This window comes from Schistocerca nitens, chromosome 6 (assembly GCF_023898315.1).
Source record: "Schistocerca nitens isolate TAMUIC-IGC-003100 chromosome 6, iqSchNite1.1, whole genome shotgun sequence".
Lineage (NCBI taxonomy): Eukaryota > Metazoa > Arthropoda > Insecta > Orthoptera > Acrididae > Schistocerca > Schistocerca nitens.
In genome coordinates, this window is record NC_064619.1 from 117,520,983 (window position 1) to 117,535,055 (window position 14,073).

A 14,073-nucleotide genomic window follows, 5' to 3' on the forward strand; every position below is an offset into this window, starting at 1 on the left:
GGTCTTGGTTCCCAGACACACAATTAGAGGGGCTTTTCTTCTAGTTTTGACCAATACTACTACCTCCTGCAGAAATATGCAACACCCTGTAGTTTCCAAATATCTTATCACATGACATGAGCACTGTGAACGTCATCACAGTAATGAAAAATTTATTGTCAGCGTGTGACGGTCTTCAGCACAAGAGACGCGCTGTAGAAACGTTAGCAGTTTGTACTGCAGCGTTGTGTACTTCAAAACCCAACTATGACTAGCCACTACCCATTTGATATCCACTCCTGGGTACATACATGCTGTTGGACGTTTTCTAGTGCAGTGTACCGCGCCCCCGCCCACCCCTCTCCCCCACACTTCCACACACACACCATCCATTACGTCGCCTTCTTGGCATAGAGAACTCCCTTCGCTCGCATGTCGTGCACTCACCTCGCTGTATGGACCAATAACTCCCACTATTTATTTTTCATTGCGCTCGTAATTGTGTCCTACACCCCAGCCTTATCTCTAATCCATTTGTTTGATTTCGTCTGTTTCCCAATAATTACCAACACGCATCTCTTCATTTGTCGTTGACCAGTCCTCATTTTTTGAGTGTGTTTCGCATTAAAGCTCCATGTCTCACTCTCGTAATTCGCAGTTCATAATACGCAGTCATTGTAAACTTCCCTCTTCAGGCACCTTAGAACCTTAATTTTGAAAACCCTTCATAGTTAACCCGAAGCACTTCAAACCATAATGTCTCTTTTGTTTATTTCTTTTGCTGACCGTCCAGTATTACTTTCATCTTCCCTAAAAACAAAAACTCAAAACCTAGTTGTGTGATTTCGTTGCTAACATGCACTATTTTCCTTTTGAGATGTTGAGTCTACATTTTCTATTATAACTGTTTTCAGGCCTACTTCCAAATTTTCTCTAATGTTAAAGTTTGCCTTCATTAAAATCAAACTTTACAATATGAACAGAAAAACGGAGGTTGTTCAGAAATTATGATACATTATCAAGAATTCGTTTTTTATTTTCTCAGTCTAGGTATTTGAACACTTCCTCTAAGTTTCTGTAACGTGGAATCTCCGCGTGATTCTTCAGGCTTGCCCGGCGATCTGTTGACGATATTTTGACAGCGTGACTCGTTTTCTTCATCACGTGTTTCTCAGGTAAAACCTGATGAAGATAACGGCTGACGTTGTCGAAATATTGTGCTTGGACGACACTGATATCCAGTAGAACACGAGACACCTCAAGATATCATGGAATCTCCTCGTCTGTCTCCTCTATCAGTTTTGAATTTATCATTACTCTGATGGAATCTAATAGAGGCTGCACTATTGTCGTATGTACTCTTCAGTATATCAACAAAGCTTGAATGAGTGCTTTGTTTCTGAGAGCCGTTATAAGAGTTTAATGTGTTGTCTATGGCAAATTATAGGGCGCTCTGAACATCACTAACGACAATATCGTTGTCATCTCGTAGAATCGCGTGTACTGCCAGTGGTCCGTGCCTTCCCAATCTTGGACGTCGTAAGTCGGCGTCTTCATCGGGTGTTCCCTGAGGCTGATCGCTATGCTGACAGGGTCCCATATTTATGCCGGCGGTGCATAATGTTCACTATGCCGTCCGCGAACTCGTGCCAGTTTCTGGCGGTGGTATCCGCCTCCAGGCTTTCTCTTTTCCATCCGGTTGGTTGACTGAATTGAGGTAGGCGCCAAACAGCGAGGTCATCGGTCCCATCGAGCAATTTAGGAAAATCACGGAAAACGTAAATCAGGATGGCCAGACGTGGGTTCGAACCATCGTCCTCCCGAATACGAGTCCAGTGTGTTAACCACTGCGCCACCTCGCTCGGTTCTTTTCCGTCCGCCCCCGTTGCGTCTGTCTTTCGCGGTGGCGGTCCCACGGCGTTCCGTATTAGGTACGCTTCCGCCACGCGCTTTCCTAGCATTATCGTGTCGCTGTACCTGTTGCTTATGCTGTCTGCGACCGCTGCGGCTTTCTCTCGTGGCCGTGTCACCCTCCGGGCGTTCTGAATTCGTTACGCGCCTGCGAGGTGCGCTTCCTGCTGCATCAGGCTGCTGTTGGAGTTGCATATCTTGTCCGCGCACGCTGTAGCACTCTCTTGTGGCGGTCGCTGCCGACTGCCGTTTGATACTGTTCCTTGTCTTGTCCGTGACCACTGTGGCTGTCACCCGAGGAAACACTTGCCACCTGGTGCTCCGTATGAGGTCTGATCCTGTTAATTACATTCCTTGCCGTCTAAAGTTCATTACTAGGGAAATAACTTTTTTCTGCGCTTTCTGCAGTAGTTCTAAAACCGGATTCCACGCCACACTATAGCGGACGCAGACGTTAGGGAACACCAGGCACTGCCCAGACATGAATTTAGGACCGAGTCAACAAAGCGACCAGTCTCAGGGAACACCTGATGAAGACGTCGAGATACTACGTCGAAATATAGTTCTGGGAAGACGTGGAGCAGCGGCAGTACATCCAATTCTACGAGATGACGACGAATCACAGAGAAAACCTAAGAAAGAGAATATCATTTGTTATTAGTCACAAATAATAGGGATAGTTCTCTCAAGGCAGTCAGTTTTGTTGGGTGGCGCTGATACATTCGTCTCACTTCGTAACAGCTTAGATATTTCACTTTCTCTACCACAGAGCCATTGTAACCTTCCAGTAATGACTCGACGGCAACACAAATCATCTTCCACAACATCCGCTGCTTCGGTTAAATAAACGTTTGCTTATTTTCGATTGTTTTCATTTTTTGTTTTCAGTAGTAAGCTCATTCCATCGTCATCCAGGAAACCTTCTCCCAACCTTAACGTACTACTCGCACACTGCTCTACACTCCGCACAGAACTAGCAAACCCTTACAGACGTTGAGAAGCGCAGTTTTTCCTTCTACGCCAATGACATCCCTTTCTGAATGCAGCCTTTGCCTGAGACACCTAGTATGCTTATGGGTCTACTAGAAATACGGGTCCCGCAACGAATTTCTGACGCCTCGCTAGTTGCCTTGTCTGCCACACTTTGCGAACGCCCGGCTCCGTACAAAGCCAACGGGAAATTAGTATGTAACTGAAAAGGTAGGCACTAAAGGCCTTTGTCGTGTGCAATAGAAAGCTTTCGTGCATTTAAACGCACTATCACGAATTATTAAAAGGGCCTGAAATAGTTACTCGCTCACTCCCCCCCCCCCCCCCCCACCACCACCACCACCACCACCACCACCACCACCACCACCGCCATTCCCCCCGAAAACTTGTAGTGTCACGTGCGTGCCATAGCCTGTCTTTCTCGTGGACCTCCTATGCGTCACATTCTCGCCCCCTTCCTCAAGAACCGTAGCTGTGGTCTGTGCCACTGCGCTCACCTGATTTAAGCAGGCCGTCTTCTACATATCATTCACCGATATAACCAAAATGTGAAATTACAATGCAATTCAAACCATTAGCTGCTTACAGGCGTTGATAAATATCAACGGGAACAGTTAGAGAAAATGTGTGCCCCGACCGGGACTCGAATCCGGGATCTCCTGCTTACATGGCAGACGCTCTATCCGTCTGAGCCATCGAGGACGAAGATGATAGTGCGACCGCAGGGACTTATCTCTGGCACACTCCCCGTGAGACCCACATTTCCAACTTACTGTCCACACACTACATTTGTAGTGCCCCTGCCAAATAACCAAAATGTGTCCTCCAGTATGACTGGTAACTACTGGAAAACAACATCCAGTCTCCAGCAGCTTACTCCAAAAGAGTACAAACAAGCTTAATGGAAATAGTGACTTCAGTAGATTTATTGCATCTTCTACGTGTTTTGCCACTAGAACGCAATGTTCCGTTGGCCTTCTCCATAGGAATACGGTTCCAGTTTAAATTATTGGTAACTGTGTAGCCTAAGTATTTAATTGAATCAAAAGCTTTTAACTACGTCTGATTTATGGTGCAACTGAAGCTTCAAAGAATTTTATCTAGTACGACCTGACGTCTTTTAATGTTCGGGATCAACTTCCACTTTTCGCACCAATCAGATATCGTATCTAAATCATTTTCTAGTTCATTTTGGCTTTCTGTTGACTTTAGTAGACTATAAACGAAAGCATCACCAGCAAACAATCTAAGACGGCTGCTCAGAGTGTCTCCAAAATCGTTAACGTACTATAAGAACCATGCATAATGGATCACTTTTCCGAGACCTGGCGCTCGCAATTGATTGTGAATCAGTTTACACTACAGGACTTTCATCGAAAACAATTTCAAACAATTTTCTCTTTTTTTTTAGTACAGTCGTCTGACATACAATTACTAGACGAATAAGAACAACGTTATGTCAATGTACACTGGAAAACATCCGTGTAGTCAGTTATTGTATTTGTTTGTAAGGATATCCATGAGACAGTAAAAATGACTTACTGAGAGCTGAATATACTTTAGTCATTATTATCACCAACATTATTTTCTGTTTCTTCACCAGCTGTTGTATCTGTCATTAACGACTTGTAGACGTGATGACACTGCTCTCGTATGGTCGCCATGTTGTCGAGATCTAGAAGGTCCGTAAACTTTCCTTCCTGTATGGAAACTGGAGAAGAATTCAAAGGCTACATCGTAAAAGATTCTTCCAATCTCGTTTTAGTTCTGCGGGAGATTTCTGTTCTTTTAACTTTTTCAGAAGTACTGTTGCTATATTTAAAACAAATGTATTCTGAGTTTTCTCTTAGATACCGAAACCAGAATATCTTTAGCCGGTTGACATTATTTCCATCAGAGTCAAGTTTTATGTTCTTTACTTTCTAGTGTCTCAGTTCTGGGAAATCCAGTACATCCTTCAGCTGAACTTCTGTAACATGATATTTTTTATTTGTTGTCCTCACGGCTGTGAACCATCCTGATAGACGAAATATGTCAAGCACTTTTGTCTTTTCCTCTATTGAGGCGTGAATTGAGTTGCATTCCATTTGCGAGCGACCTGGCTCAAAGAACATTTGGTTTATTACAGGGATATCAAGATGTTCAACAGCATACAGGAACATAGCAAACTCGTTTGCATTTTTGTTTTGCCCACCACATCGGAAAAGAAATTTCGATCTTTACCAACTGAATATATTTCTATAAAATTAAACAAGCATGATCCAATTTCTGTAGATCCATTTGGCTGTCCTTCCACTCCAAAGTTAGTATGCAGCGCCTCTTGAAGCTGTATTGCATACAGTTAGGTTGCGCACAGCAAGTCTTCGTCAATAAGCCAATGCTGTTGCATTTGTCTTTGGACAGTAGCAGGCAGCCTCCAGATCAAATTCGGCTAGATGCGTTTTTGCTGATCCAGTTTCCAACTTAATGCTGGCTTTCCTAGCCCTACCTAAACACCGACATCTATGCGAGTATCCTGCTCTGAACATTGGATTTATTTCTCTGTGGCTGTCATATGAGAGAACCTGTAGCATGTATCACGCATGTCATTTTTGGGTGCCTAGAAGGATAGCTTAAATTTAGCAGGAATTGTGTTTCGATAGAAATATTCCTGTGACGTGATCATTTTCGCAAGTTTCAACATACATTTGGTACATTTCTCTACAGCCGGTCTGTGACGTTCTCTTTGTTGTCCTCATTCCTTTTTAACAGAACCTAGCGTATGAATGATTCAGTCATATCCAACGTCGCAAGAAAGAAGGATTGACAAATTCGTACCTTCCGACCACTTTTGTTCAAAAAGTATTTACTTCTGAAGTTTTCCCTGGACGTGCCTCTACAAGGCTTACCACAGCGCTTATCCGCCTTTTCTAAAAGTGAACTGACGTATGATCACTGGTTGTCTGTATAACCTAAATTCCAAAAATCCTTCATGAATGTTTAGTCTATCAGCGTCAATGAAATTAGAGCTCTCTTTCCTTAAGCACTTTGAGCAGTTCTTTGGTTTGACTGACCGTTCAGAGACATGCTTGCCTTTGGAAGAAATATATGGTTTCCCAGATTGCCTTTTGATCTTCTGTCATTTTTCTTCATTTCTCAAGCTGGACAATTCGTCTGCTTTTTACTTTTTTCTCATTCCGTTGGTCACATTTTTCATTTACTAACAGCATTCTACTATTATTGAAAGTTTTTGAATCATCCTGATTAAAAATTTCGTTCACATTGTTCCCTTCTTCCACGATTACATTTGGTGTGTCCCTCCATATTTTGGAGAGGTGCAATGTTTAACGATTTATAAATATAAGTCGTATGGTGATCTAAGAAAATGTTGTTGATGTTGTGGTCTTCAGTCCTGAGACTGGTTTGATGCAGCTCTCCATGCTACTCTATCCTGTGCAAGCTTCTTCATCTCCCAGTACCTACTGCAACCTACATCCTTCTGAATTTGTTTAGTGTATTCATCTCTTGGTCTCCCTCTACGATTTTTACCCTCCACGCTGCCCTCCAATGCTAAATTTGTAATCACTTGATGCCTCAGAACATGTCCTACCAACTGGTCCCTTCTTCTCGTCAAGTTGTGCCACAAACTCCTCTTCTCCCCCATTCTATTCAATACCTCCTCATTAGTTACGTGATCTACCCATCTAATCTTCAGCATTCTTCTGTAGCACCACATTTCGAAAGCTTCTATTCTCTTCTTGTTTAAACTATTTATTGTCCATGTTTCACTTCCATACATGGCTCCACTCCATACAAATACTTTCAGAAACGACTTCCTGACACTTAAATCTATACTCGATGTTAACAAATTTCTCTTCTTCAGAAAAGCTTTCCTTGCCATTGCCAGTCTACATTTTATATCCTCTCTACTTCGGCCATCATCAGTTCTTTTGCTCCCCAATAGCAAACCTCCCTTACTACTTTAAGTGTCTCATTTCCTAATCTAATTCCCTCAGCATCACCCGACTTAATTCGACTACATTCCATTATCCTCGTTTTGCTTTTGTTGATGTTCATCTTACATCCTCCTTTCAAGACAATGTCCATTCCGTTCAACTGCTCTTCCGAGTCCTTTGCTGTCTCTGACAGAATTACAATGTCAACGGCGAACCTCAAAGTTTTTGTTTCTTCTCCATGGATTTTAATACCTAATCTGAATTTTTCTTTTGTTTCCTTTACTGCTTGCTCAATATACAGATTGAATAATATCGGGGATAGGCTACAACCCTGTCTCACTCCCTTCACAACGACTGTTTCCCTTTCATGCCCCTCGACTCTTATAACTGCCATCTGGTTTCTGTACAAATTGTAAGTAGTCTTTCGCTCCCTGTATTTGACCCCTGCCACCTTTAGAATTTGAAAGAGATTATTCCAGTCAACAATGACAAAAGCTTTCTCTAAGTCTATAAATGCCAGAAACGTAGGTTTGCCTTTCCTTATTCTTCTAAGATAATTCGTGAGGTCAGTATTGCCTCGCGTGTTCCAACATTTCTACGGAATCCAAACTGATCTTCCCCGAGATCGGCTTCTACCAGTTTTTCCATTCGTCTGTAAAGAATTCGCGTTAGTATTTTGCAGCTGTAACTTATTAAACTGATAGTTCGGTAATTTTCACATCTGTCAACACCTGCTTTCTTTGGGATTGGAATTATTATATTCTTCTTGAAGTCTGAGGGTATTTTGCCTGTCTCATACATCTTGCTCACCAGATGGTAGAGTTTTGTCAGGACTGGCTCTCCCAAGGCCATCAGTAGCTCTAATGGAATGTTGTATACTCCCGGGGCCTTGTTTCGACTCAAGTCTTTCAGTGCTCTGTCAAACTCTTCACGCAGTATCGTATCTCCCATTTCATCTTCATCTACATCCTCTTCCATTTCCATAATATTGTCCTCAAGTACATCACCCTTGCATAAACCCTCTACATACTCCTTCCACCTTTCTGCTTTCCCTTCTTTGCTTAGAACTGGGTTTCCACCTGAGCTCTTGGTATTCATACAAGTGGCTCTCTTTTCTCCAAAGGTCTAAAAAAATATTAAAACCATAAATTATCGAGGGAATGTAATAAAGGAGAACAAAATTTTCAGAATAAATATTCTTAAATTTATACAGTAAGTGTTCATCGAAGCTAAATACCTGTGAATTGCTAGTTTTTTTGGAGAAGGAAAACTAATTTCAAATTCCTTGCTGTCCACATAACTTTCTTGTATACCGTATGTATAATATTGCGAAATGCAGCAACAATAACACAACAGGAGTTGCTTGGGTTATTACTTTTACATAAATAATTTTATTGTCATCGTTGTATCTCCGATCGATTCCGTTTCATTAGCGCTGCTGGGTTTTACATACCATCACTGGCATCAGTATTGTCCTTTGCTGGTGCTTGATTATTAGACTCCTTTAAGGAGTCATCAAATTAGAAATCTAAATCTGAACCACTAGCAGCGTGAATAGTTTTTTATCATCTTCAACTGTTACAAAACTGCTTTCTTTAATATGGCCATCATTTTCTCCAATACAATTACAAAATTACTCATAAATAACTGGCTTTAACTTGCAATTGCGTATACCCTACTTAAATGTCTAGGATTTATTAATACGATGATTACTTTGAGTAATGAAAAATAGCCTACCACAGTCTGCAAAAGCATTGCTGGCTAATGATAAAAGGACATTGTGAAAGGTAAATTAACTTGAATTTTCTTCCGCAGTACGCTTTTGATTTTTTAAAAAGATTACAATAAATGTTTCTTCCTCTGAGAAACGTGGTGAATGCACATCAGCAAAGGTTTGAATGATGAAACTACTCGTAACAATAGTTTATGTGCTCCATGCAGCACAATAATGGATAAGCACTGTTGTTAACGATATCGCAAGTGTTATGTCGCCAATATGTTGCTCCGCACTTTGGTCTTGTATCTAAAATTACACAGCCTTTGTTTGGTTACAAAGTGACGTATCCTCACTTACGCTCTTATGTCTTTTAACGCCGTGGTACTTCAAAAGGAGTCAAAGTGACGTAAAAGGCAATACGCTACTGTGACATCAAATATTAGAGTGAATTTGGGGATATGCTACTCACTGTCTCCGGAACGTTTTAAGACAGGAGTTCCGCTGGTTTTGTGTTCTATAGAATGGTTTTCCATGACGATAGTGAAGTAACTATGTCAAAATGGCCAGTCCTGTAGATGTGTTGTTATGACTAAATCCCCGTTGGCCTTCTGCTGCTCGGCCCACGGGACAACTTTCACGGAGGCAACATCTTATCCTATCAGTCCTGTGCAAATTCCAGAGTCCCTGCTGCTAGCTGCTCAAGCCTGCTTTTCCACGTCGGACACTGCCCCGCCCGTCCCGAATCCAGTGTGTGCCCTGGACACTCTCTGAAAGGCAAGAAAGATACCTCGAAAACGCATCTCGTGTAGAGCTCACGCAAAATACAGGATGGGTACAGTAAACCTTTCGCTGCTTGATATGATCCTCATTAGAAACCAGTGACCGTAGGACAATGAAGCTTTGTGGAAACGTTTGTAAGGACATGAGGAAGAGAAATAATGAATGAATCATTGGAAGAAACACATTTTAATTCCGAAATGAGATGGTTCAAATCTGGTGATCCTGGTAGTTATGGTGTTTGGAACGATCGGCCAATGATTTGGTTTTCTCCAATTGTGTTACAGAGTAACCGAATGACCTCACGAGGAAAGTGAGGTGGAGCTCCACCTGAAAAGCGGCAAGCCCTTTAGCATGTCCCTTTTCGTATAACTACCCTCTAATAAGAGGATAATGAGGAGGCAGAATATTATAGTAAGGGCTATTAAATGCTGTAGTGACTGTATGTATTGATCTCTAACTAATTTTATATCTTAGCTACATCTAACATGGTGCAGGCTGGTTTTGGAACGTTGGCTCTAGCAGTGCACAACTTCATTCCTGTAACACACGTCACTGCAAGCTATTGAAAATTTCTATGATCCACTCAGGTTAAATGTACCTGTGTCAAGTGTGCAGCTCTTCTTCGACTCCTGTCTTTTCTCTGTTAGCTATTTTGGCAAAAGCTGGAAATAATAAAAAGTGACTCATCCACATGATTACTAAAAGCAATCCATTAAGTTTCGGTTGCATAATAAATTAAGCAAATCTAAAGACTGTCAATTCAATTAAATACTTGGGGACTAGAATTACCAACAACTAAAATGGGAATGAGAATGCAGATAATGTTATGGAAAAGGCAAATATACGACGGTGTTTTGATGGCAGAACACTAAGAAGATGCAAGAGGTCTACTAGACTACCTACATTAAGCTTCTTCGTCCTCTTCTGCAATATTGCTGTGCAACATGCGATCCACACCATATAGGACTGCCAGAGGACATCCAAAAAACTCAAAGAAGGGCACCTAGTTTTGTATTGTCACAAAACAGGTGAGGCAGTGTCACGGATATGAAATGTGAGTTGACGTGGCAATCATAGAAACAAAGGCAATTTGCAATGCGGAGAAATCCCTTCACGAAATTTCAATCACTAATTCTCTCCTCCAAATGCGAAAATATCTTGTTCTTGACAGCTTACATAGGGAGAAATGATCATGGTAACAAAATAAGAGGAATCGGAGTCGCAGGAAAGATTTAAGCGATCGTTCTTCATGCGAGCTGTTCGAGAGAGGAACGGAATACAAACAGTCTAAAGGTGGTTCGATGAACCCTCTGTCAGCCACTTAAGAGTTTTCCTGTAGATGAAGATGTAAATAAGGCTCCAGTCTGCTCTGAAGCAATACTCAGTAGCTGGTCGAATCAGGATTTTATAAGTGTTAAGAGCATGATGCAAATCTAGCTACAACTTCAGTTTTAGGGAAGACACAATGATTACGTGTGTTGTTTCAGATGCCAGCAACCCAGTGCTGAGGACACCCACTGTTGTTCCGACTCCGGCACCAGCTACAGATGATGATGGGGATCACTTCACGGAGACATCGCCTCTTATTCACGACCAGCCTGTGACGTATGGGTGTCATGAGGACATCAGCTAGCCAACTCCACTTCTCAGCAAGTCGACGAAGCGCACGCATCGCAGTTTGTGAATCACAGGGGGTCTAACGTGGCCGAGGAAGTGTTAATCTTGCTGTGGCAACAAATCAGCTACAGAAAAATGTGAATGGGGGCCTTAAGTTCAGCGTTTCAGGCAGGACATCGCATTCAGAAATGTATTAAGTTAAGCTACTTGGACAACTAGGTGGAGACCTTTGGTATAGTCATAGCGAGTTATTTTGTGAGCTTTTGCCAAAGCGCATGTAAGTAGTTAGAAATTCATGTAAAGTATATCAACCATGCGAACTTTCAAGAAAGTGTTAAACTGTGTCCCATATTGGGACTTGAATCCATATCTCTGTTTTTCATAGATAACGTTCTAGTCTACTAATGGAGCTATCCAACGCAGTTCATGTTTCTATGGAGAACAACGTTTTCTTTGTATTCACACCCCAGGGTATTCTCCTCTACTCATCTCTTGACTAGTGCACCTATGACTGATGAAAGCGACAGAGATTGTGTTAGTCGCAGAATAGGAGCTAGAGACAGTATGTCTGGTTGGCGTCTGGTAGCAACTGTTAATGACGCAGCAGGTTCGTTATATATGCTGTCATTAGGAGGCTGTCTCCGTGTTTAATATCCGAGCTATCGTTAGCCTAGCACAGTGCTGGGTAAAAAGGCCGGCACTCGCTCATCACCAAGCAAATCATCAACGCCCCTGGTGGCAGCATGGTTGTGTGCCTAAATAACGTGAAATTTTGATGCAAATATCCAGCCATGTACTCAAAAAAGATTCTGTCAGGAATGTAGTTGTGCAAATAGAAATGTGATGATCAGCACCAACATGAAGTTTAAAGGAGACCTCTTCACAAATATTAAGATCAATATTTGGCTCCTTAGACCATTTGTAGTTTAAGTATCCCAAAGCTTCTGCCAAATACTAAATACCAACAGTGAGTCATTTGGGTTAAGACTTCAAAATATCTCTAGAAACTGAGCAATAAACAATAAAATAATAAAGGACAATGGAGGATATAGAACGACAGGCGCGTAAAAGACGAAACTATTGATTTTCCGCTACATGGAACTTTCGCCAATGGAATAGAGAGTAACTGCACTTTGGGAACCACTTCTTTAAACGGTATTTGCCGTGACACTACTGACCAGGGGAGACGCTTGTCCTACTAAGTTTCTATTTTCAGCATTTTAGAAGACTGGCATGTTGTAGGTGTGCACTATAGGACCTCCTGTTCTGAATTCTGATATTAATCCTGGGTTGTAGAACACCATCATACAAAAGACTTTCAATAGTCTTTCAGTCTGATTTTTAGTATGTAAGCTATTTTTGATCGAGATCGTAAGTTTAAACAGTGAGTGAAATGTATTCTTGAAAATGTTTCGGATTTGCTGCCGGATCGTAAAATCAGCTCGATTCAATATTTCGGCGATTCAACTCTCCGCCATCTTCAGGAGTCCCACTGAGAACTGATGCCAAGGCTGCAAACCGACATCATATATGGGCCTCCGTATCGTACACGGCGCATGCATTGCCCATCACAATTGTTGCCCTATGAGACTGGGCAGGTGGCACCGCCCTTAATAGAACATCGGCAGCAACGTTGTATCGCACTCAGAGACTATTTTCAAACACTCGGTTAGTTCGCACCTATAAAGCCACGTGGTTGCTTTCTTCATCCTACGTAGGTAGAACACAGTTTATGATATTCGGACTGGCGCTAACGTGGAGATCGGCGGAATGAAACAGGCGGTTCTGTTCTGGAGGTAAACGGCAGCAGAGATTACAAAGTGAACGAATGAACGAATAACCAAAACAAGTCCAGAGCGTAGCAAAGTCGTCTTAAGCGTATACGACGAACCAGGGACCAATCTAAATCAGAAGCCGCCTGCAGTAGCTGGGCAGTGGCATTTAGCGGTAAGCACTGGACTAACAGCGGCGCCACCTCACGTACTACTCGCTGCTGTCGCCTATAGTACAGGTACCTCTGAAGAGTCCTCTGGCTAGGCGGAGAATCCGGAACACCGTTAGATGCTAAAAAAAGGAAACGCTTTAACGTAATGGAAACACGATAGCAAATTGTGCTAGAAAAACATTATAATGCTCCAAAGGAGTCTGTTCAGCGAGGGTAGTCAATCTTTTTTACCTACCGCCCACTTTCGAATCGCTGTTAGTTGCAAAATTTTCTAACTGCCCACCGGTTCCAAAGTAATGGTTATTTAAGAAGTATGGAAATATCTTTAGCTATAAAATTTACAAAAGAGAGTTACAGTAAATTAATAATGATTATGTACCAAATTCTTTAATCAAAATATTATGAAAACCTAATGAAAATGTTTTTAAGACCCCTTCCGCCTACTGCCCACCATGGAAATTGGAAAGCCCGTTTGTGGGTGAGTGAGACCTGGTTGACCACCAATGCTGTACAAAAAAGATAACCCAAAGTGGCCATTAGTTTGATTAAAATATCATACAATAATTATCGAGAATGGCTGTAGATAACATAACCATAAAATTTTACAATAAAGAACTCCTCCCTGCTTTTAGTTGAGAAAGAGGCAGACAGACAGAGTGAGTCTGATTCCTACCACTGTTCATGGATGTCATGATTCCAACTGGATAACAACAACTCTTTGGTCGCATGGATCCGAACTGACCACAAAAGACAGTCGATTTTCACTATAATTTGAAGAGACAGTGACAAAAAACTTAGTATAAAACTGACTCAAAAGTAACACGATCTGCAAGAAACAAAAATGAGAGCATGAAATGCGTAGATCAAGAGAAAAGCATGCAATGATCTGACCTGTGTATATGGAACAGTATGTTGAAACTGCAGACCCACATCGTTCGAAACAGCATAACTTGATCCCTGAGAGTTGCAGTGAGCTGGACGCGACAGCTTTGTGGACGTACCTCATCCAATAATGTGATGTGATTTTGCCAACGTCTCTATTTAACGCCTCAGTGTTGTCGCAGCTTGTCAAGAAAACGGTTCCTGGAGATTTACTAGTACCGTGAATCTGTAATCAGAAAATGTTTAAAGAAAAACTGCGTGAAGTAAATTAATATTGTACAAAGCCCAAGAATGTGTTTTACTTCTGGAAACTTCAA

The 14,073-nt window shown here is 41.8% G+C and overlaps 1 protein-coding gene across 1 annotated transcript in view; it reads left to right on the forward strand.

Annotated features, from left to right (window-relative positions):
• LOC126262970 (uncharacterized) overlaps positions 1–13,812 on the forward strand; it is an 82,482-nt gene extending 68,670 nt beyond the window's left edge. Inside the window, exon 4 of the mRNA XM_049959920.1 lies at positions 10,800–13,812. Coding sequence (XP_049815877.1) covers positions 10,800–10,945 — 146 coding nt within the window. The 3' untranslated portion in view covers positions 10,946–13,812. The remainder of the gene's footprint in view (positions 1–10,799) is intronic.
• The last annotated feature ends 261 nt before the right edge of the window (positions 13,813–14,073 follow it).